Here is a 24,823-nt window from a genome sequence, read left to right as displayed (position 1 = left end):
GAGCGCAGAGGTCTCACCCAGCTCATTTTTCTAGGTTCTGTCAGCCACCCGAACCAGTGACCAAGAGGCCACAGCTACTTCATCCCAGCCACCTGCATTGTCCCAGTGCCAGTTGTGATGGCTTGGTCGAGAGTGTGAACCACCCACTGCATATGGATTTACTGCTGTACCATTTTGTCCGCATCCCCCCATTTTTGAATACCGCATCTCCCAATTTCAGTCTACACAGAAGAGCATAACACCAACAAATGCATTTTGGAGACCATAACATCTAATTACTCCATCCATTTCACTTCTGTCCCTCCCTCCCACCTACCGCACTTCCTTGTCCCTTTTCAGGGACTCATCTCGCATTCAGTTGCTGAGACTGGAGGTGGCCTCTCTTCTATGCTTAGGAGCTATAGAACCCGTCCCCGTTCAGCACAGGGGAAAGGGGTTTTATACCAAGTACTTTCTGGTTCCCCAAAAGAACAGAGGATGGAGACCAATAGTAGATCTCAGACATCTGAACAGTGATGTGAACAGCAGAAAATCAGGGTGGTGACCCTTGCAGCTATAATTCCCCCTAAATTGCAGGGATTGGTTTGCAACTCTCGACCTTCAAGATGCTTATTTTTATGTTGCGATTCACCACTCTCACAGGAGGTTTCTTTGCTTCATAGTCAACCTCGACCACTACCAGCACCTCTTGCTCCCTTTTGGCCTCTCCTCTGCTCCAAAGGTATTCTCAAAGATCATGGGAGTCATACCCGCCTACCTACTAGGGATGTAAAAGGTTAACTGGTTAACCGGTAAGCATTAGGCTTACTGGTTAACCAAAGTTAACCGTTAACCCCAGCAGCCTCGCGTCAGGCTGGTGGGAGGGACCCCAGCCCCAACTGGGCCGGAGGAGCCCCAGCCCTGCCATGCCGGCAATGCCACGCCACACCAGCTGAGCCGGTGGGACCCAGTCCGGGCCGGAGCAGGCCCCCAGCCGGCTGGCAGGAGCCCAGCCCTGGCTGCACCAGCCAGCCAGCTGGACACCTGCCCTGGCCATGCTGCGTTGAGCCAGGTGGCTGGATCCCAACCCCAGCTGGATTGGCCCCAACCCTCACAGTGCCAAAGCCCCCGAGCTACCTCAGTTAACCAGTTAAACAAAACAATTTAATCGTTTAACTGGTTAACTTTTTTAACCGATATTTATATCCCTACTACCTACGTTATCTGGGGATAATCATCCTCCCTTATCTCAATGATTGGCTGCTCAGGGGACTGATCTTATCAAGAGGTATGGTCAGCAGTACAAACAACAAGGTTGGTATTCCACAGTTTAGGCCTCTGGCTCAATCTTGAGAAATTTGCTTTTACACCAGCACATCGGATAGATTTCGTAGGAGCTTCTCTGGATGTGGTGACAGCCAGGGTTTACCTACATATGAACAGATTTGTTGCCCTAAAGAATCACATAAAACCAGCCATACTGGATCAGACCAGTGGTTCATCTGAGCCCAGTATCCTATCTTCTAACAGCGACCAATGTCAGATGCTTCAGAGAGAACGAACAAAACGGACCAATTTCAAGTGATCCATCCCTTGCCATCTTGCCCCAGCTTCTCAAGGATTCAGCTCAGTCCTCAAACCTCAGCAAGAAGTTCTCTCCAACTATTAGGGAACATGGCATCTTGCATTTTCGTAACTCAACATGCCAGTTTACATCTTCGGTGCCTCCAGGGATGGCTCAAGACAGTCTATATGCCCAGAAAGTATATGTCTGTCCCTCGCTTGGTTCTACAGACACTCAGCTGATACAAGAGACCTTCGAAGATCTGTGCAGAAGTCCCATTTAGTCAAGATCCTCCTACCATTGTCATATCATGAGACACATCCCTCTTGGGATGGGGGATGCACATCTGGCGTGTCACACAATCCAAGGCAAATGGTTGTCCCAAAAGTAGCTTCTCCACATCAACCATCTACAGCTGAAGGCAGTCAGACATTCTTGCATTCATTTCCTTCCTCTGGTCAAGGCCCAATCCATCAAGATCATGACAGACAACATGGTCTGCATGATCTACATCAGTCTCAGGATGGGATGCATTCTTTCTCACTTTGTGCTGAAGCACTAAAACTCTGGAATTGGTGCATAGTCAACCAGATAATCATCTCAGCTTCTTACCTTCCGAGGATGCAGAACACTATGGCAGATCACCTGAGCAGGCATTTTCCTCAGAATTACTAATGGGAGTTGGACATGCAAGTCTTCAACAGCATATTTCTAACCTGAGGGTTTGCAGAAGTGGGCCTCTTTGCAACCACCACCAACACACGGAATTTTGCTCGAGTGGGACTAGACCCTTAATCACTGAGGGATGCCTTCCTCATCTCATGGACAAGAGGTCTCCTTCATGCGTGTCCACCACCACCGTTACTTTTGAAAGTACTGAACAAGATCAAGCAAGACAAGGCTAGATTCATTGTAATTGCACTGATCTGGCTGAGACAAGTCTGGTATCCTTACCTCATTCAATCTGCAAGTTCTGCAACTTCAGGCATGGCTCCTAAATGACTTTTGGGGATAGAGACCCCCTGTTCAGCAGAAGTACAACGGATATTATTAAACAGCAAAAGGACATTTACCTTCAGAAACAGAAGAGATTTCATCACTGGTGTATCCTTCAACAAGTTTCTCCAGATCACTCTTCTCTATCCTCTGTCCTTAACTACCTGTTTGAGTTCAAAAGATCTCGTCTTGATATGAGCTTGGTCAAGGTTCACTTGCGGAGTTACAGCCTTTCACTCCTTGATAAAAGGTTTTTTCTTTGATTGTTTGTTTTTCTCATCCCACGATCTCAAGGTTTCTCAGAGGCTTAATGAACCTATTTCCACAGATTAGAGAACCTGCTCCTGTATGGAACTTGATCTTACGAAGGACCACTTTGAGTCACTAGCTACATGTTCATTGGTTCACCTATCAATGAAAACAGCTTTCTTGGTAGCCATCACTTTTGCCTAGAGAGTCGGAGAATTGGGGGCTTTAATGGCAGATCCTTCTTTCACAGTGTTTTTAAGGACAAGGTATCATTGTAACCACATCCCAAGTTTTTACCCGATGTGTCCTTTGAATTTTATATAGACGAGACTATTCACCTTCCAGGTTTTCTCCTGAAACCACCTCGGACTAAGCAGGATTCTGCCTTCGATACTTTAGATGTCAGAAAGGTGTTACCCTTCTATCTGGACAGAATGAAACCTTTCTGAAAGTCTCCTAGATTGTTTGTTTCAATTGTGACAAGATGCAAGGGATCCATAGTCTCCACCCAGAGATTCTCAAAATGGATCTTGAGGTGTATTACTTCAAATTATGTGTCTGCTGACGTTCAACCTCTTTCTAGAGCAGTGGTTCTCAACCTTCCCAGCCTACTGTACCCCTTTCAGGAGTCTGATTTGTTTTGCATATACCAAGTTTCACCTCCCTGAAAAACTACTTGCTTACAAAATCAGACATAAAAATACAGAAGTGTTACAGCACACTATTACTGAAAAAGTGCTTACTTTCTTATTTTTGCCACATAATTATAAAATAAATCGATTGGAATATAAATATTGTACTTACATTTCAGTGTGATACTTGAGCCTGTTTTTCACTTGTTAGCATTGTCTGAAGCCCGAGCCCCATTGCCCAGAGCTGAAGCATGTAACTTAGCTTTGGTGGGGCCCCTGTGGCGTGGGTTCCTGGGCAATTGCCCTGCTTGCCACCCCTAATGCCGACCCCGCACTTGCAACACCCGAAAACCCATCCTGTGACACCTTCCCGGGGGTCACAACCCTCAGGTTGAGAAACTCTGATCTAGATCAGTTGAGTACCCCTGCAAGACCTCTGCGTACACCCAGGGATACATGTACCCCGGTTGAGAACCACTGTTCTAGAGCTCATTCTGCAACGTCACACTCTACATCTGTCGTATTATTCAAAGACGGTCCAGTCACTGAAATCTGCAGAGCTGCAACCTGGACCTCTGTATGTACTTTCTCCAACTATTAATTCTCGCCTCTAGATCAGATGCTGCAGTTGGCAGTGCAGTTTTGTCTTTGGTATTGGATGTTGTTCTGACACTCCCCCCTCCTTGTGGGGATACTGGTTTGGAGTCATCTGAAGTGGAACACCCATAGGAACACTACTCGAAGAAGAAGGATGGGTTGCTCACCTTGTGCAGTAACTGGAGTTCTTCCAGATATGTTTCCCTGTGGGTGCTCCACTACTTGCCCTCCTTCCCCTCTGCTTTGGAGTTTTACCTTGTGGGACGTTGTGATAGAGAAGAAACTGCAGGTGATTCGCCTGCACAGACCTATATATCCTCGGTGCAGGATTGCGAGGGGGCACATGCGTGGGCCAAACAAGCACTGCTGCCAAAAATCTCAGATAAAGGGTGCAGAGACACACGTGCACTGGAAATGGAGCTCTCACTGGGACACACATCTCAAAGAATTCCAGTTACTGCATGAGGTGAGTAACCACTCCTTTCCTTTAGTGAGTTCATTCACTTTGAACAAGGGAGGGTGGTTAAGAGCAACTCCAGAGCAAACTTTTTCAGCAGTCACATTTCATGGTTGCTGGGGCAATGTTCTGTGTCACAATCTGCTGGATATTCTGAATACTTGCCGGGTTCCCTCTTGGGTCATGTATCATCCACGGTACAGACTGACTTACAGCAGGCTTGGCTGGAAATTGGGAGAATGAATTTAGTATCTAGGGCCCTCTGACTTCCTCAACAGGTCCATTGATTGGAAAATAAAAGGTTCTAAAACACATCAAGAAGTCAGCTGCAGACACAGGGAGGCTGGGCCCACGCTAAAGTAACACCATCTATTGTGCATACATTTTTGAAATATGTCCTTCATAACATCCTCCTAATACTGGACAGTGTTCTGGGCCTCTTTTCAGACATGCTGCAATGTTAAGCTACATACATAACACACCTACAGTTACCCCTTTATCAAAGGTCTGACCAAATAGATCGGCTTTTACACCATGCCCTGAGGGTCAACAGAGCCAAGCATTGTAAGGCCGGCCTTCTCTAAGAGTGCCCTTGAATTTGGAATTCACTCCTCTTTACAATGTGTCCAGAAGGACAACAGACCAAGGCACCTGTCATGGCTGAGTGTTGCCAGAGAGAGGTCAGGGTGTTATTTTGTATTCTATTGCCTGAGGTGGGGTTGTTGCCTTTGGTGTTGCAGCTGCATTGTGTATTCTACTGTTGTTGAAGTGCTTTGAGATTTAGAATAGGTGCTTTTTTACAGTAATCAAAATAATTCTTCTTAATAGGAAGATAAAAAGCCTCCATCATTGTATATGTTCTTAATTAGTTAAGAACACCCCACCCCCCAAAAATGACTACATTATAGCCACCTCCTCACTGCATTTGATTTTGGCAGGTGTGGGGTGAGCTGCCTATTGGGAGAGTGCACTAAACCTCTTGTGCAGTGCAGAATGGTGGAGTCTTCTAGGTCAGGAGGAGCCAGGCTCCAGCAGTAGGTTTGGGATACTACCTCACCCCGTCTCTAGCACCAAGAGCTGCCCCTACCTGAGATGAGAGTGGAAACCGATTTCAGATCCCATGTGAAGATGGGGTGAGAGGAGGAAGGCTGTGGCTTGGCAGTTCTCCTTTGTTCTTTCTGAGCCAACCCTTGTGTAGGAAACCCATGACTGTATACAGGGAAAGGGACATTAACCTAAAACCATTGAACATCTTGGCCTATCGACTGCCTTTAACAATACTTATTCTCCCTGCAGGAAACTCCGGGATGTTTTGCAGAAGAGGCTGATCAAGTTTTTCATTGACCAAAGCAAGAAGGACCCTGAGAAATATGCCAAGTTCTTTGAAGACTACGGGCTGTTCATGAGAGAGGGGATTGTGACGATAGCAGAGCAGGACGTCAAGGTACATACCATACTAAGTGTCTGGCTGGCATGAAAGAGTGCAGACTACTGCCCAGACTGGGGATAAGGCAGTGGTGCGGGAAGGTGATTCTCTTCTGGGGATCCTACCATTTGCTCGTGGCCTTTTGTGCCTGATCCTTTGGAATTTTACAGATCCTCCAAAATATTCTGACCTCCACAGTGTCCTACAAGCTTTTAGAAAGGGGGATGTGGACAGGTGCCATTCCCCATCCCTTCTCAGGCACAGCCCACACACTATACAGAGTAAACATGCCCTCGCTCTGGGGCTTGGTTTTATTAATATGAATATTAATACTTCCACCTCCCTAATTTTAGGTCTGTCAGTCTAACATCGATCCTGGGCAAGGTAATAGAGCAGCTGATACGGGACCCGATTAATCAAGGATTAACGGAGGGTGATATAATCAATGCCAATCAACATGGGTTTATGGAAAATAGCTCCTGTCAAACTAACTTGATATCTTTTTTTGGTGAGATTACAGGTTTGGCTGATAATAGTGATGATGTAATAGACTTCTGTAAAGCATTTGACTTGGTATTGAATGACATTTTGATTTAAAAACTAGAAAGATATAAAATGAATGTGGCACATGATTAAAAGCTGACTAACTGACAGGACTCAAAATGTAGTTGTAAATAGGAATCCTCATTGAGCGGGTGTGTCCCTAGTAGGGTTCTGCAGAGATTGGTTCTTGGCCCTGTGTTGTTCAACATTTTTATCAATGACCTGGAAGAAAACATAAATCATCACTGATAAAATTTGCAGGTGACACAAAAATTGGGGGAGTGCTAACTAATGAAGAGAACAGGTCACTGACACAGAGCGATGTGGATGGGTTGGTAAGCTGGGCTCAAGCAAACAATACATGTAGAGCCCTGTGCGGATACAAAATTTGTATCTGCATCCGATCTGCAAAGATGGTCCACGTATGTGGATATCCGTGAATATAAAGCAGATATCTGCAGATTTGCAGGGCTCTCAATATGTGTTTTTTATATGGTTAAATGTATACATCTAAGAACAAAGAATGGAGGCCCTACTTACAGGATGGGGGAGTCTATCCTGGGAAGCAGCCACTCTGAAAAAGATTTGGGGCTCGTGGTGGATAATTAGTTGTATATGGGCTTCCAGTGCAAAGCTGTAGCCTAAAGGGCTAATGCAATCTTTAGATTTATAAGCAGGAAAATCTTGAGTAGAAATAGGGAGGTGATTTTTACCTCTGTATTTGGCACTGGTTTGAATGCTGCTGGAATTCTGTGTCCAGTTCTGGTGTCCACAATTCAGGAAGAATGTTGATACATTGGAGTGAGTTCAGAGAAGAGCCACAAGAATGATTAAAGGATTAGAAAACATGCCTTGCAGTGATAGAGTCAGAGTTCAATCTAGTTAGCTGAGCAAAGAAAAGGTTATGGCGTGATTTGATTACAGTCTATAAGTAGCTACACGGGGAACAAATATTTACTAATGGGCTCTTCAGTCTAGCAGAGAAGGGTCTAACACAGGGGTGGGCAAACTTTTTGGCCTGAGGGCCACATCTGGATATGGAAATTGTATGGTGGGCCATGAATGCTCACGAAATTGGGGGTTGGGGTGCAGGAGGGGGTGAGGGCTCCGGTTGGGGGTGCAGGCTCTGGGGTGAGGCTGGGGATGAGGGGTTGGGGGTGCAGGAGGGTGCTCCAGGCTGGGACCGAAGGGTTTGGAGGGCGGGAGGGGGATCAGGGCTGGGGCAGGGGGTTGGGGTGCAGGCAGGGGGGCAGGCTCCAGGCGGTGCTTACCTCAAGCAGCTCCCAGAAGCAGCAGCATGTCCCCCCTCCAGCTCCTACGCAGAGGTGCGGCCAGGCAGCTCTGCGCGCTGCCCCGTCCGCAGGCGCTGCCCTTGCAGCTCCCATTAGCTGTGGTTCCCGACCAATGGGAGCTGTGGGGACAGTGCTTGGGGTGGTGGCAACATGCGGAGCCCCCTGGTTGCCCTTATGCGTAGGAGCCAGAAGGGGGACATGCCACTGCTTCCAGGAGCCGTATGCACTGGGGCAAGCCCCTGACCCCGCTCCCTGGCTGGAGCACCAGAGCAGGGCAAGCTCCGGACCCTGCTCCCTGGCAGGAGCTCGAGAGCCAGTTTAAAACTTCTGGAGGGCCAGATTTGGCCTCTGGGCCATAGTTTGCTCACCCCAGCGGCTGGAAGTTGAAGCAAGACAAATATAGACTGGAAATGAAGCATATTTTTTTAATAGTGAGAATAGAGAACCATTGGAACAATTTACCAAGGGTTATGGTGGATTCTCCATCGGTGACCATTTTAAATCGAGATTGGATGTTTTTCTAAAAGCTCTGCTCTAAGAATTATTGTGGGGCAGGTCTCAGGCCTGTGTTACACAGGTGGTCAGACTTCATTATGAGAGTGGTCCCTTCTTGCTTTGGAATCTATCTGTAAACAAGAACAGAACATAATGTTCAGCTCAGCCTTTCTCCCCAGGCTTTGCTTCTTCCAGGATTCCTCACTCAGGACTGCTTAGCCCACACTCGAGGGCCATTCCCACCTCCTTTGTATCCAGGAAGGGTAGTGAGTCAGCAGAACCCACTTAACCCTTTTGTAGCAGGATCAGCGCCTGCTAACAGGGCTGGGTGTTTATGGCAAATGTTGCCAGTCTTTTGCTGACATGTATATACCATATTAGAAGCTATAGTTACCCATACACTCACCTTGCATAGTGGCTAAGGCAGTTGCTCATATTAGGCTTTGTTGGTCCCTGTGGGTTACAGTATGAGATGGCTGGGCGTAACCTCAGACTGCTATAATCACTTGGATTTGTAAAGTGCAGAGGAGAGTTTCCTCCTCTTCCTCCTCGGTCCTTGGACTGAGCTCCCTTCTGTCTGCTCGTGGGAGGGCTGAAGCCCTATGGCATGGTGGATTATCTTGGTGTCCTGGCCAACACCCCTCTCTCCCACATTAGTAAAACAGCTACTGACAGCCCATGCTTGTTCTGAGTGCAGAGTGGCTGCACTGCCCCAGCCTGGCCTGCTGGCTAAGGTAGTTCAGAGATCTGTGCAGAACCCTGAGGTGCTCAACTACTGCGGGGACAAGTGCCATAAAAACACCCTCTAAAGAAACCAAATTTCCCTCTGTGCTATGGGGGAGAAGCTCCTCCAGCTTCTCTGATGACCCTTCTGCCCCTAGACCCCCTTCTGCTCTGTACTGTGTGTCACTGCAGGAGACCTGGGCAGAAACCAAAGCAGGTTTCCAGCCCCTTGCAAGGGAGATCACACCTCTAACAAGTTTCAGAGTAGCTCACCTTACCTGATCACTCTCGTTACAGTGTGTATGGTAACACCCATTGTTTCATGTTCTCTGTGTATATAAAATCTCCCCACTTTATTTTCCACTGAATGCATCCAATGAAGTGAGCTGTAGCTCACGAATGCTTATGCTCAAATAAATTTGTTAGTCTCTAAGGTGCCACAAGTACTCCACCTCTAACAAGGTAAATCTCCTCTCCCAGGAGGACATAGCGAAGCTGCTGCGTTACGAGTCCTCGGCACTGCCTGCAGGCCAGCTGACCAGCCTGACAGAGTACGCCAGCCGCATGCAGGCAGGGAGCCGAAATATCTACTACTTGTGTGCGCCCAATCGGCACCTGGCTGAGCACTCGCCGTACTTCGAGGCCATGAAGAAAAAGGATATGGAGGTGGGTGAGCAATGCACTGTGTCTCAGCAGGATGCAGCTGTGTGCTGCCCTCTGCTGCTGCCAATCGGCATCAGCACCACAGAGTGCTGTCTCTGCTGCCAGGCCTAGCTTCCTCTCTGTAGGGTCCCCTGTGTCTGGTGTATTTTAGGGGCTTGCTGGATACAGCAGATCCGCTGCAAAGGAGAGACAACCTTTGAGATACGTTGCTCCCTGCCCTCTGCATATGTTACTTCCTCTTCAGTCATTCTGCGGGGCCGGTGCAGCTTAGCAGCCCTCTGCCTCCTCTTGGCCTCAGATATTCACCCTGTGGTAGGGAGGGGATTATTAGAGCTGTCTCTTTATTCAGAAGCGAAGGGCAATGGGAGCCTCACAAACGTATGAGTTAGTATTGGTCTGTACTGGGGAAAATCCGTTAGCTCTTGCCCTTCTCTCAGCTTAACACCACAGCAGTAAAGCTGCTTTGCCTCAGAGCCCAGCCATTGGTTTGCAATGCCTGTACCAGGGTGATGAGTGAGGAGCAGGTCAGTGTCTGGGCCTTTGGTCTTTTCCAGGTGTCCTAGGATGGTCCTCCTCACCTTTCACAGTTCCTCCCCAGGGCAGCAAGAATTCTCCATCTCCAGGCCCCTCCAGGCTACTTTGGGATCCTTCACATTTGGGGCAGGAGGGAATTTCACCTTACGCGTGTTAGCAGAACCCTGTGGGATGTTCAGTTTCTCCTGGGCACTGAGCAGGGATCTGATAGGATCAAGTGGGCACAGTCCATTTCCTGGGACTGCTAGGGATCTGTAGTAGAGGGTAGGGATGAAAATCTGGAGAACACTGAAGTACGAGAAGATGTATCTATAATCAGCAGTTTCTTGACTCAGCACTGCCCCTGCAAAGAGGAGACCTTTTCACAGAAGGCTGTTTTGTGCATGCTGAGACATTGTACGTCATGGCAGGGTCGATATTGCAAGGCAGGGATTCCCATGCTTTTTGCCTGCTTGACCCCATTTTAATGAACCATTTCCTCCTGGGGTCACAGATTGCATGGAGGGTGCCACTTTGCAAAGCAAAATGGCATCCTCCCCCCTTGCATGACTGCACACGCACCATATGTGTGAGGTCTCACCACACAGAGGACGCCATTTTGCTCTACAAAGTGGCATCCTCCGCACAGCATTACCTCATACGTATGGTGCGTGCAAAGTCATGCTGTGCGGAGGATGCCACTTTGTAGAGCAAAATGTCCTCCATGCATTATAACCTTGCAAGCACCATACATGTGAGGTCACGCTGTGCAGAGCAGAATGATGTCCTCTGCGCACTAGGGACAGCCGTGACCCCATCTGCTTGTAGCACGACCCCATTTGGGAACTGCTGCTGCAAGGGGAAGGGTTTGCACAGAGCTCAGCAATGTCGATCAACAAACCTGTTGGCCTGTTCAGTTGCTGTCTGTGTCTGGGGAGCCAGGGTGTCGGGGGGGCGGGCAGTGGTGGATCTGCCAGCATTCACTTGTGATGCTCTTGCTGGCTAGCACAGCTTTGCACCCTGGGAAAGGGAAGAGGCTATTGTCCCTGCAGCTCTGATGAGCTGCTGGCAATCCTTTTCATCACTGGACACCGTGTTGCTTACTGTCCTTTCCAATACAGGTGCTGTTCTGCTATGAGCAGTTTGATGAGCTGACACTCTTGCACCTTCGGGAGTTTGACAAGAAGAAGCTGATCTCAGTAGAGACTGACATCGTTGTTGACCACTATAAGGAAGAGAAGTTTGAGGAGAGCCGCCCAGGTAGAGCATCCCTTCCCCCAACACGTCCAGTGCATGGCCTTGGGCTCAGCACCTACATTCTCCAGCTCAGCAGCCAGGTGGAGCTGAGCCTCCCACATGGCAGCCAAGATGGTAGCCAGTGAGAATACCCTATTTTTGTGCCCTCCCTCAAGAAAGCATTGCCTTTGTTAGGCATGTGAGCAAACTCTCTCTAGTTAGCATCCTGCCTCTGTAGTGCTCAGAGGCCCCCGTGGCAGCTCTGCCCCTGACCTGGGCAGCTGTCTCTTTGTATAGTGCCTGCTCTTGGTTTGTAAGCTGCTGAGCACCAGTTCTTGCAAGTTCCTTTCCTGTTACTTCCCGACCCTCCCTGAAGAAGGAGCGGGTGGGGATGCAGCCTCCCTTCCCCAACCAGTGCTGCAGGCCCACTCTGGGAGGCCTTTTAGCCAGCCTGCATTGTCCTACAAAGCTCAGTGGGCCACTGAGGATTCATGAGGCCAGTGACTGTAAAGGGCTATGAAGTGTTGATTATATTCTCAATAATAACACCGAGAACCATGAAGCAGGAGCATTATAGTATAGAGGTAAATTCTTCTCTTTAAAATAAAAGAAATCTAACGTTGTCCTGTCTACACTGGGGTCAAAACCCTGTCTGGTAAGAGAGCAGGCCCTGCTGTGGACAGGACCCAAGCAGTTTTCTAGTTTAAAACAGTGATTAAAATATTGCATAGTGAGTTCATGGGCACCTCTGGTCTATCGTAGTTTTAAAGCCAGCTTCATTTTAAAAGCAGAAACTCCTGATCCTAGGGGTGATATTTCAGCGTGGGGATTGGGGTGGAATAAGCTTGCCCTCTTTATGTATGAGGTGGTCTCTGGAATGATGCAGGTTGAGCTTGTGCGTTTGGCATGGTGCCGTATCTCTGCATCTCTGTTTGGTAAGAGAGCAGATGGATGGATATGTGAAAGGACAAAGCTGCTTTTCAGGAGCAAAGCACAGTGCTGCCCAGTGACAGACAGTACTGTAATGTAACCCATCCTCCTCCTCCCCAGCTGCAGAACGCCTGACGGAGAAAGAGGCTGAGGAGCTGATGGCCTGGATGAGGAATGCATTGGGCTCTCGAGTCACCAATGTTAAGGTACACGTGCTATAGGATTCTAGTAGCTAAAGGTAGAAAAGACCTGTATAGATCATAACCTCTGAAAAGAGGAAGGATGGTCTTGTGGTCAAGGCACTGAACTAGGGTCCAGAAGATGTGGGTTCAGCCACAGATTTTCAATGTGACCTTGGGCAAATCATTTAATCTCTCTGTGCCTCAATTCCCCACCTGTAAAATGGGTGTAAGAACCATTCCTTTGTCTGTCTTGTCTAGTTAGCCGTGTAGGTGCAACCAAAGGGCTAATGCAGACTGTCTGTCTGTCTGCTCAGCCTGAGCTGATTGGCAGCCCCACGGCAGCTGGGAGTATTAAAGGGCTGTATGGCAGGACGGCAGGGTAGCTGCTAGAGAGACAGAGGTACTGGAGAGAGAAACTCCTGATAACAAAATGGTAAGAAGAGAAGCCAACACTCCAAAGAGAGAGAGGAGCAGAACAAGAGACTGTAAAACCCAAAGAGGTAGGGAACAGCAAGAGTCTTGAGAAGGGTTAACTCTGCCTGCGCCGAACAAAGGTCCTGAGCTGGAGCCCAGTAGAGTGGGGGGGCCTGGGTCCTCCTACCTCTTACCCAGACTAAGAAGGGAGGTGGAAAATGGTCAAGGACAGTGAGCATTAGTCATAGGTCAGAGGAGCGAGTCCAAGACCGCTGGACTTCGAGTTCCTTATATTTGGACCTTTCTGCTCGCTACAAAAGGAGATAGACTGAGCAGTGACTTAGCTAGAGAACTAGGCTGCATAAGATGACAGATTCTCTTGACACCAGAAGGGCTGGAGGGTTTGTTAGATTGAAAGGACCCCTGCAGCACCACTCCAGGACACAGGAAAGCGCTCTAGAGGCCAGGATGTGCTCCTACAGACACCAGTTCTTTGGCTTGGCTCAGAGGTGTGATTGTAGTCGGATTGTTCAGGTACACTTGGGTTACCAAGGAGTAGTTAGGCTAGTAGTGAACATGCTGAGTGATCAATAATGTTTGTTGGTAGAATAATTCTTCAAGTTCTCACTCTGTAAACAGTAGAGTGAACTGATACAGCGCTTCATCTTCAGAGTGCTTCACAAGCGTATACACCCCTCTGGGTGGAGGATCTTAATTGTTCTGCCTCTGTACAGTGTAGGTAGGTGACTGGCTTGAGGTCAGAGAAAAGGAGTCAGTGGAGCAGTTACATACTGTGGGGACGGGCACTGTAGCAAACTCTTAGGCCTGGTCTACACTACGGGGTTAGGTCGAATTTAGCCGCATTAGGTCGATTTTAAAATGAATGCATCCACACAACCAACCCCGTTCCATCGACTTTAAAGGGCTCTTAAAATCGACTTCTGTACTTCTCCCTGGAGGAGAGTAGCACTAGGAGTAGCACTAAAATTGACCTTGCTGGGTCGAATTTGGGGTAGTGCAGACGCAAATCGACGGTATTGGCCTCCGGGAGCTATCCCAGAGTGCTCCATTGTGACTGCTCTGGACAGCACTTTGATCTCCGATGCACTAGCCAGGTACACAGGAAAAGCCCCAGGAATTTTTGAATTTCATTTCCTGTTTGGTCAGCGTGGCGAACTCAGCAGCACAGGTGACCATGCAGTCCTCCTAGAATCACAAACGAGTTCCAGCATGGACTGAAAGAGAGACACTGGATCTGATTCCTGTATGGGGAGAAGCATCTGTGCGGGCAGAATTCCGATAAAAAAAAAAGAAATGCAAATATATTTGCCAAAATCTCACAGGGCATGTTGAAGAGAGGCTACAACAGGGACACAAAGCAGTGCCGCGTGAAAGTTAAGGAGCTGAGGCAAGCCTACCAAAAAGACAAAGGAGGCAAACGGTAGCTCAGGGTCAGAGCCCCAGACATGCCGTTTCTATGATCAGCTGCACGGCATTCTAGGAGGGGACCCTGCCACCACTGTCCGTGGACACTTGAAAGGGGGGAGTCTCGCACAACAGGGAGGAGGATTTTGTGGATGAGGAGGAGGAGGAGAATGCGCCGCAGGCAAGCGGTGAATCCGTTCTTCCCAGCAGCCAGGACCTTTTCATCACCCTGGAGCCAATACCCTCCGAAGGTGGGATCCCCGACCCTGAAGCTGGAGAAGGCACCTCTGGTGAGTGCACATTTGTAACTACAGTACAGGGTTTAAAAGCAATAGTGTTTAATGTTTGATTTGCCCTGAAGAATTGGGATGCATTTGTGGCCGGTACAGCTACTGGAAAAGTCTGTTCACATGTCTGGGGATGGAGCAGGAATCCTCCAGGGACATCTCCATGAACCTCTCCTGGAGGTACTCTGGAAGTATTCTGGAATCACTGCAGCACAAAGCATGGCAGCAAATGGTCTTGGGTTTTGGTCACATTCAAGCAACATTCGGTCTATATCTTTCTGTGTTAGCCCCAGGAGAGTGATATCATTCATGGTCACCTGGTTGAAATAGGAGAATTTTTGTAAGGGAACAGTAAAAGGACCCTGTTCATGCTGGGCTCTTTGCGCTTGGCTAAAAGGGATCATCCCAGAGAATAGCCACGCGGTGGGTTTGAGGGAGATGTATGCTGCACATCCACCCTAAAACTGCAGCTCCTCCTTTTAAATGTGAAACCCAACCCATTGCTTGCTATGGGAAAGGATGGCGCTGCAGTTTGAAACCATTCCCACGTGTTATGCATAAGAAGCCAATCCTGCGTACCCTTTGCCTTACCATGGCTGCATGGAAACCAAATTCTGTTGCCCAGCCGTGTGTGATGTGTCCCCATACCGGCAGGCGCTCAATATAAAAGGCAAAATGCGACCTTGTACCTAAAGCACATGTGCTGTCTGCTGTGAATTGCTTGATTCACTGTTAAAGAGTCTCCCTTTTGTTCTCAGAAATGTATCATCGTAAATTTTACTCTCCCTTTTTATCTCTCCCCAGGTGCAAATGTTTCTAGGCTCCCCTATCATCTCTGTCCCTGAAGTTATCGCAGATTAGAAGGTGAAAAAAACGCACTCGCAATGACGTGTTTTCCGAGCTCATGCAGTCCTCCCGCACTGATAGGGCACAGCTGAATGCATGGAGGCATTCAATGTTAGAGGCTAGGAAAGCATTAAGTGAGCGCGAAGAGCATAGGCAGGAGAGTGGAGACAGGAGGCGATGCTAAGGCTAATGGGGCAGCAAACGAACATGATGAAGCATCTGGTGCAGCTACAGGAAAGCCAACAAGAGCACAGACCCCCGCTGCATCCATTGTACAACCGCCTGACTTCCTCCCCAAGTTCCATATCCTCCTCACCCAGACACCCAGGAACGTGGGGTGGGGAAGCTCCAGGCACCCAGCCACTACACTCCAGAGGATGGCCCAAGCAACAGAAGGCTGTCATTCAAACAGTTTCATTTGTAGTGTGGCTACAATAAGCAATGTGGACTTGTCCTTCCCTCCCCCGCCCCCAACCCGGTCTACCTTGTCAGTTATCTCCCATTTTTTTAATTAATAAAGAATGCATGGTTTCAAAACAATAGTTACTTTATTTCGAAGGGGGGAGGGTGGTTGGCTTACAGGGAATTAAAAACAACAAAGGGGGCAGGTTTGCATCAAGGAGAAATACACACAACTGTCACACTGAAGCCTGGTCAGTCATGAAACTGGTTTTCAAAGCTTCCCTGATGCGCAGTGTGCCTTGCTATGCTTTTCTAATCGCCCTGGTGTCTGGCTGCTCAAAATCGGATGCCAGGCGATTTGCCTCAACCGCCCACCCTGCCATAAAAGTCTCCCCCTTATTCTCACAGATATTATGGAGCACACAGCAAGCAGCAATAACAATGGGAATGTTGGTTGCGCTAAGGTCTGACCTAGTCAGCAAACAACGCCAGCAAGCTTTTAAATGTCCAAAGGCACATTCTACCACCATTCTGCACTTGTTCAGCCTATAGTTGAACTGCTCCTTACTACTGTCCAGGCTGCCTGTGTATGGCTTCATGAGCCATGGGAGCAAGGGGTAGGCTGGGTCCCCAAGGGTAACTATTGGTATTTCAACATCCCCAACAGTAATTTTCTGGTCTGGGAATTAAGTCCCTTCTTGCAGCTGCTCGAACAGCCCGGAGTTCCTAAAAATGCGAGCATCATGTACCTTTCCCGGCCATCCCACACTGATGTCGGTGAAACCTCCCTTGTGATCCACCAGTGCTTGCAGCACCATTGAGAAGTACCCCTTGCGGTATACGTACTGGTTGGCAAGGTGGTCTGGTGCCAAGATAGCGTCCTGTCTGTAACCCCACCACAGTTAGGGAAACCCATTGCAGCAAAGCCATCCAGTATGACCTGCACATTTCCCAGAGTCACTATCCTTGATAACAGAACGTCAATGATTGCATTGGCTACTTGGATGACAGCAGCCCCCACAGTAGATTTGCCCACTCCAAATTGATTCCCGACTGACCGGTAGCAGTCAGGCGTAGCAAGCTTCCACAGGGCTATCACCACTCGCTTCTCAACTGTCAGGGCAGCTCTCATCTTGGTATTCCTGCGCTTCAGGGCGGGGGAAAGCAACTCACAGAGTTCCAGGAAAGTGGCCTTACGCATGCGAAAGTTTCGCAGCCACTGTGAATCATCCCATACCCGCAACACTATGCGGTCGCACCAGTCTGTGCTTGTTTGCGGGGCCCAGAATCAGCGTTCCACAGTATCAGTCAGCCCCACTGCCACCATGATGTCCCAACGTCTGTGTCCATGTCTTCATCAAGATCGTCCTCGTGCTGGCGTCTCTTAGCCCGGTTCTGCACATGCTCCAGGATAATGCGTGAGGTGTTTACAATGCTCACAACAACAGCGGTGAGCTGAGTGGGCTCCATGCTTGCCGTGGTATGGCGTCTGTAGGAGAGCAGAGTTGCAGCAGAAGCGATGGATGATGACGGATGCCACAAAAATAGATATTTATGTAGAACGACAAGAGGACCTGCGAGGTGGATTCATGGCACCAGGAGAGTAGTGTTGCAGCGGAAGCGGTGGATGATGATAACATGGAGAAATTTGCTATTGAGACTGAGCTCATTTACAAGAACAGGAGAGCAGAGTTGTAACGGAAGCGGTGGATGATGACGGTTAGCAGTCGTACGCACCGTCTGCTGACAGCAACACCCAGGACATAATAGCAGCGGTGACACTGAGCTGAGCGGGCTCCATGCTTGCCGAGGTATGGCGTCTGTCATAAACATACAGTTAAGGGTAGCATAAAATCCCTCCTTTTGCCTGTCAAAGGTCAAGAAGCTCAGATAACCTGGTTGGCACCTGACCAAAAGGGCCAATAAGGGGAGAAGATACTTTCAAATCTATGGGGGAAGGTTTTTGTTTTGTTTTTCTGTGTGTTCTCTCCGGGTCAGCGAGGAAGCAGGGCAGGGAAAATACATCTCCTAAAGCCATACCTGAACTAAGCATCTAAGATTACAAATCCTAAGTAATAGGAAGGAAAATGCGTTAGATTATCTTTTGTTTTAGCTTGTGAATTTTCCCTAGGCTAAGAGGGAGGTTTTTTCCTGTTTTTTTTTTTGTTTTGTTTTTTTTGTAACTTTAAAGTTTTGCCTAGAGGGGAATCCTCTGTGTTTTGAATCTGATTACCCTGTAAAATTACCTTTCATCCTGATTTTACAAAGGTGCTTCTTTTATTTTGTTTTTATAATAAAGTTCTGTTTTTAAGAACCTGATTAGTTTTTAGTGTCCTAAAAACCCAAAGGGCTGGTCTGTGCTCACTTTGTTAACCTATTTGGTCGGTATATTATTCTCAAGCCTCCCCAGGAAAGGGGGTGAATGGGCTAGGGGGGATATTTTAGGGAAAGAGGAACTCCAAGTGGTCCTTTTCCTGTATCTTTGTCTAACTCACTTGGTGGTGGCAGTAGTACCCATCCAAAGACAAGGAAGTATTTGTGCCTGGGGGAAGTTTTTAACCTAAGCTGGTAGAAATAAGCTTAGGGGATCTTTCATGCAGGTCCCCACATCTGTACCCTAGAGTTCAGAGTGGGGAGGGAACCCTGACAGCGTCTGCATGGAAAAAACGCGCGAAACGATTGTCTGCCATTGCTTTCACGGAGGGAGGGGCAATTGACGACGTACCCAAAACCACCCGCAACAATGTTTTTGCCCCATCAGGCATTGGGAGCTTAATCTAGAATTCCAATGGGTGGCAGAGACTGTGGGAACTGTGGGATAGCCACCCACAGTGCACCGCTCCGTAAATCAATGCTAGCCACGGTAGTGAGGATGCACTCTGCCAACTTAATGCACTTAATGTGGACATATGAAATCGATTTCTAAAAATGGACTTCTATAAAATCGACCTAATTTCGTAGTGTAGACATACCCTTAGGTAGGTAGATAACGGCAGAGGCAGAATTAGACCCATATCATCCAAGCTTCCCGCCCTGTGCTCAGTGTCTGTCTGTCTCTCTCACTCACACACACGCACTCAAAAAGGTACCGTTCAGGCCGTGGGCTTTCACCCCGTTGTAGGCAGTTTCTTGAGTGTGGGTGTCAGTTCTCTTGGAGTTTTGTGTAGTTTCTGCACTGAGGAGACATCCTCCTCCTTGGCCGAAAACCAGCCTTTGAGCCCTTCATTATCCCTGACTTCTGAGCCGCCTGCATTTCCCATCCCATCACTGTTTGTTGTTCCTCTGACAGGTGACTCCACGACTGGACACCCACCCGGCCATGATCACTGTGCTTGAGATGGGGGCTGCCCGCCACTTTCTGCGCATGCAGCAGCTGGCCAAGACCAACGAGGAGCGTGCCCAGATCCTGCAGCCCACACTGGAGATAAACACGGGGTGAGGTGGGGCAGAGCCAGAGCACTTCAGCTTGGATGTTGTGCAAAGGCAGACACCGGCTGGCATGGCGAACTTGAACCAGCTGGGATCCTCCATTCTCTAAGTGCTGCATTTATGTTGCTGTGTCTTGGCCTGTGGAGCTGTGCACAGTGACGGATGCAAGCTCACATGATGTCCAGCCTCATGGGGGTCCCGCAGCAGTTACCATCTGCATTATCCACCCCATAGGTTATGGGGCTGGGATGTGGAAGGAGGGAGGGAGAAGCTCACAGGTAAAGAGGCAGAGAAGGGAACTTTTGGCCATAAGGGAGGCATTTTGCTATTCCTCCATAGCGCCTTGCTCCTCTTGTGATCAGTGGTGTTGTCATGCGTCCAAGGGGCACTGCGACGCTGTGTTGATCTCTCATTCCGTTGCAGGCATGCGCTGATCAAGAAACTCAGTCAGCTGAGGGTTAGCCAGCCCGACCTGGCCCAGCTGCTGCTCGATCAGGTGAGAGCCATGTCTGCACCACCATGCTCCCTGGGCAGGCTGCCATATCAATGGGCAGTAAGGGAGTGGGCCAAGGCTGTCCTCCTGACCAGCTGGAACCATACACCCAATGGTCCCCATTCTAGGTATTTTTAGTCCTGCATGGCCCAGGGTCCATTTTTTCTATAATGTTGTGATGTCGTCCAGGAACGTGGCTCAGTGTTACCCACTCTGACCCTACTGCAACTCATGTCTGGTGCAGAGCTAGGAGCTATGCTGTTCACCCTGCGGGGTGGACTGCGCTTGGGAAAGAAGGGCAGGGAGGGAAAAAGCAGAGAGAGTTCATAGGCTTGTGTGTTGGAAGCACCTGGCATTTAAGATGGCTCTTTTGAAGTGGGGAGGGGATGGTAAGTCTGTCTGAAACCGACCAAGACTCCAAATGGGACGTCACACTCACATGCACTCCGGGGCATGGGGTGCTGGAGAGAATCCCTGGTCACCACCTCTTCCTATCATATGATCCCCCCAGATGTGCCTTGATGTGTATCCCATGATCTTCTACAGAGGAGCTGCACTTCTCCATTTCATACCAAGGTGGCTCCTGCTGCTAATAACATTCCTTCTCTTCTCTGTGCCCTTGTCTCACTCAGATTTATGAGAACGCCATGATAGCAGCAGGACTGAATGATGACCCCAGACCTATGGTGAGCCGTCTGAATGAACTCCTTACCAAAGCCCTGGAAAAACACTGAGCCCAAACTGATCGAAAGGGCAAGCTCTGTGCCAGATGCCAGTCACTGTTTCCTCCAGCACAACTGCTTTTGTTGTTGACTGTTGGAACATCCGTCTGTTCCCAGACTCTGCTGCGTGGGGTAGAATATCTGCATCTCTGCGTGACATCTAAATATGCTTCCAAGTTTCACTTTATAGGGAGGTTGCAGTTGTAATTACTGGACTGTGTATTGCCCACACAGAGTCCCATCGTCCTGCTGAGACAAAACCTGGAGGTTACTGCTAAAATGATTTGCCAGGATTTCTACATTTGGCCCAAAAGTCTTAATTTCATATTGATTGTAGAAACAGCCTTTCCCAACAGAGTAGTTGACACCAGGAGTCCAGATTAGCTCCCCGTATGCCCACCCAGGAATTAGCCCTTGGGCTCAGAACACCAGCCTTCAGCACTAGCAAAATGCATTAGCTTGTCAGGAAACCTCCACCTCTGCCTGGCACCTAGGGCTTAGCAGGCACAAGGATGGATTGTTGCCACTAGCAAACACAGGTACTATTAATGGAACAATGATCTGTCAACAGAGTAGCGTAGCAGGTAAGGTAGCTCAGCTGCTGGATCACTGAACTCATCCCTGCAGCTGGGGAAATGTTTGACAAGACCACTTGACTTTTTGGACAGTTTCCAGGGTTTTTGCTTCCCTTGTGGCATAATTTGCATGCCCCTGGTAATCTCTGTTCTGTTTATTTATGTTAAATAAATTCCTCTTCATTTCAAGGTACCTTCATCATGGGATTTTGCCTCATTTTGTTCTATGTTGTGTCCCAGGTCTGACAGAATGATAGTTCTTAACCCTTCAGACAGTCCCCAGTTCTGAGAGGCAGCAGGATCCTAGAATGGTGGGCGAGGGTTCCCTCTGCTGGTGGGAACATGAGTGGATTAGGGGAGGCAGTATAGAGGGAAATGGAAGGAAGATGGGAGGCAAGTCCTTCGCTATGAACCCTTATTCTTGTCCTTAAGGGTATAAGAGCTGAACTCCAGATTTCTAACGTGTGCTTGCTACCCAGCAGAAAGGGCCTGAGATAGACGAGTCATCATGGTCCTCCAAGTTTGTTTCTCAGTTACACATGGACAAATCAGTGTACAAGATTTTTTTTAATAACTGGCAACTCTGCAAACTTAACATGGGCTCTGAGAGTCAGGCCAGGCTCTTTCTGGTTCATCCTTAAATCTCCAGTAATAAGATTCTGTAAGTAGAACTTGGTTAATGATTCTGGTGCTATGTGAGCCAGAATAGATGTCAGCTCTCTCCCAGAGCTATGTGAGCTCGGCAGGTGAACACAAATAAGTAGTAAAAACTAGTCACTAAATCAGCATTTATGATGCTGACCAGATAAGATCCAAGAGTAATGTAGTGTCATTTTTACATACTTACCTTAGCCTTCAGTTTTACTCAGATGAGGAAGAGTAGTAACTAATGGCTGATTGGTCTGGGGGCTGATAATGAGAGTAGAACCTTTCACCTCTACATCTCCAGGATTAACCCAGACCAGATAAATGATGACCAGTGTCATCACTGACTGAAGTCTGTTCAGTGGCTTATATGAAATGAGTGGTGGGTCACGGTCCAGCTCCCAGTAAGATACATGTGGCATCTTGTCACTGTTTGTGATGGAATTCCTTAGTCATTTAAATGAGAAGTATCCAGTAAACTGTTTTACACCTAATCTGCGTTATATTGTGTATAACAGTAAGAGTGCAAATGAGCTGGCATATATAGGCCTCTACATTTGCAGCCAGTAGTTAATCTGTCATTAAATGCCTCCTTCCATGAACTGAACCAAGACTGCACAGTTGTTTAAAATATATTCCTTAAAGAGAGGCAACCTTCTATGCAGAGTCCGTTAACAGATATATTGGATCATTCTACCAACAAATCAGTGCAAGTATATAGGAATGACAGGTTATTACTAGATGCTACATGTATATCCAGGGCTTGTTAGAACTCTGTATGATCACTGGAGAAATAGTATGCTGTCCTGTACTGCTGGAGAAATAGTATGCATCCATGGAACTAGACTGTATTGTAATGTGTTGCTATAGCTTTTTATGGAAACAGAGTGAAGAAATGGAAATTTCTGGTGAATTCCTGATAAGTACTCACCTGCACTCTGGCCATTCAGAGTTTGCTGACAATTGCTGATAGGGGTCGGGGGAGGTGTTGCATAGTGGAATGAGTCCTTTTGGCTAAGTTGAAGTTCAGTGTTGGTTTATAAAACCTGTGTGTTCTATCAGGAACTAAATCCTCCCCTGGCAGGGGCATAAACTCTTATCTAACAGGCTATGATCCCAAGAACCCTGTGCACCAACCAGCCCTTAGGGCCCTAACTTTGTGGTTGAGAGGTGACTGACTAAAAGATGGAGCAAAGTAACAATTGTTCAGATGAAAACCTGCCCCCTAGCCTTTGTTGTGTCAGTATGAGAAGGGGCAATAAACTGTGTGTGAAGAAGGCAGTACCAGCAGCATGCAGCAGAGGGTCAGACTTTAATCAGAAAGTCACATTTGTGATCATGCTATATCAAAGCAGGAGATGTATCACGTATTCCTTATTCCTGACCCATCCCATCCTTCTGCATTGATGATGGCTGATACCAGAGCCCTGAAGAAGGGGAACAGAGACTGCCCATGCAGCAAGAGAATGGAAACAACCGAGTCATGATGTGATAGAATTAAAATGATCTATTGACGTATCCTTTTGATGCAGGACCCATATGTTTGCAAAGGTAAAGCTGTGCATGACAGGAGAGGCAATGAGTAGCTGAGGCAGGCAGGCTTTGTGAACATTTTATGCACTGTTAGCATTACAAAGCATAGGTGGGAAAATGAGATGTAGCACCATTAGGGGATGAACAAAAACTACTGACCCGTTGGCAGTGTCATGCTATGGATGCAAAGGATTTGCTTGACAACTGGTCTGCAAATGACTTTGAGTCTGAGGGGGGCTCTTCATAGTGAACAACAGAGGCTCCTTCATTAACAAAAGTGATGTAAAGGATGAGCTGCTCCAAACATATAGGTAAAAAAAGAGGCACTTGAGCTAGGAATAGACAGCCTAGTTTCCCACTTCCACTCCATATGGGAACGCTCTATGCAGAAAAAAAAACCATTGTATGGAACATGCACATTACAGCAGAAGTTCAATATGGAGGGTGGCAGCAAACCAGCGTTGTCAATTGTTGTCTTCTGACCACATTCCTTTCATGCAGAGGTACTAAATTATTCATCCTCCTTTGCATTTGCACCAGCAAACTCTTTCCATCCCAGCAGGTACTTTTTCTGGACTTTGCAGACAGAACAGAGCAGCCTTTGTGATTCCTCTAGCAAGCAAAAATCAAACCTCCCAATAACGTTTAACATCCTGCAATGTTGGTGGGTAGTTTTGATGGATGGGCCACTTGGTTCATCCTTCCTGATGTATTTTGCTTTCAACTGTGCTGCTTAATTCCATGCCAGATTTCACCAGGACCCAAGTTGGGACAGCATTAGGGTCCTCTGAAGTGCTCAGGCCCCATCCATGTTGTTTTGATTCATGGCTACAAGCAGTAGTAAGTCCGGGCCTACACACCATTATATTGATAAGGTGTGATTTTATTCCAAGTTAGTTAAAGCACTGCAACCTGTGTGTGTGGGCAATCTATTGATTCAAAACTGGTTAAGATTGTTAGGTTGTGCTTCAGGCTCCACTGATCTAAGCACTGGTTTAACTACATTGGAATAAGTTTAAACCAGTTCAGATTCTGTGTACAGATGAGCCCTAAGTGTTTATGTAGTTCACAGAGGTAATAAATTGGGCTCTCAAGCCTCCTCCTTTTTCTGAGGCTGGTCAGCTGACCCACAGGCAGCACTGAGGAGTCACATACATCCTCAACACAGGAGACGTAAAATGTTTATGGGCAGTGAAATCCAGTTTGGAAGAATGTGTCTGAGACCCTGTGCTTTGAGACTTGGACAGAATCCCTTGCAGGTCTAGCTGGGACCTGGAAACTGGACCAGCTCATAAAGTAGTTCACTGGGCCACATAACTGAGAACAGAGCTTTCTTCATCCAGACTTCCTGCTGAAACATTCAAGAGAGAGTCTTGGGTAGAGTCCAGCTTTGTGATTTACAGACAAACCACAAGCCAGGAATCTGCAGTCTAAGCTCCTCCACTAGCAACTGTTTAACACATTAAGGGAAGAAGTGGCCATTGTTTCCAAAAGCAGAGAACTCAGGAGACATTAATAATACTTAGCACTTCTGTCTTGCTTTACAAACACTAATTCTCCCAACCTCTTGTGAAG

At 47.9% G+C, this 24,823-nt stretch overlaps 1 protein-coding gene across 1 annotated transcript in view; it reads left to right on the top strand.

Annotated features, from left to right (window-relative positions):
• TRAP1 (TNF receptor associated protein 1) overlaps nucleotides 1-21,252 on the top strand; it is a 79,097-nt gene extending 57,845 nt beyond the window's left edge. Inside the window, exons 12-18 of the mRNA XM_074965682.1 lie at nucleotides 5,771-5,918; nucleotides 9,434-9,619; nucleotides 11,251-11,389; nucleotides 12,416-12,501; nucleotides 19,141-19,286; nucleotides 19,704-19,776; nucleotides 20,406-21,252. Of these exons, the coding sequence (XP_074821783.1) occupies nucleotides 5,771-5,918; nucleotides 9,434-9,619; nucleotides 11,251-11,389; nucleotides 12,416-12,501; nucleotides 19,141-19,286; nucleotides 19,704-19,776; nucleotides 20,406-20,507 (880 nt within the window). The 3' untranslated portion in view covers nucleotides 20,508-21,252. The remainder of the gene's footprint in view (nucleotides 1-5,770; nucleotides 5,919-9,433; nucleotides 9,620-11,250; nucleotides 11,390-12,415; nucleotides 12,502-19,140; nucleotides 19,287-19,703; nucleotides 19,777-20,405) is intronic.
• Nucleotides 21,253-24,823: the final 3,571 nt, after the last annotated feature.

This window comes from Natator depressus, chromosome 10, assembly GCF_965152275.1.
Source record: "Natator depressus isolate rNatDep1 chromosome 10, rNatDep2.hap1, whole genome shotgun sequence".
Taxonomy (NCBI): domain Eukaryota; kingdom Metazoa; phylum Chordata; order Testudines; family Cheloniidae; genus Natator; species Natator depressus.
This window is presented reverse-complemented; position numbering and strand designations above follow the sequence as displayed.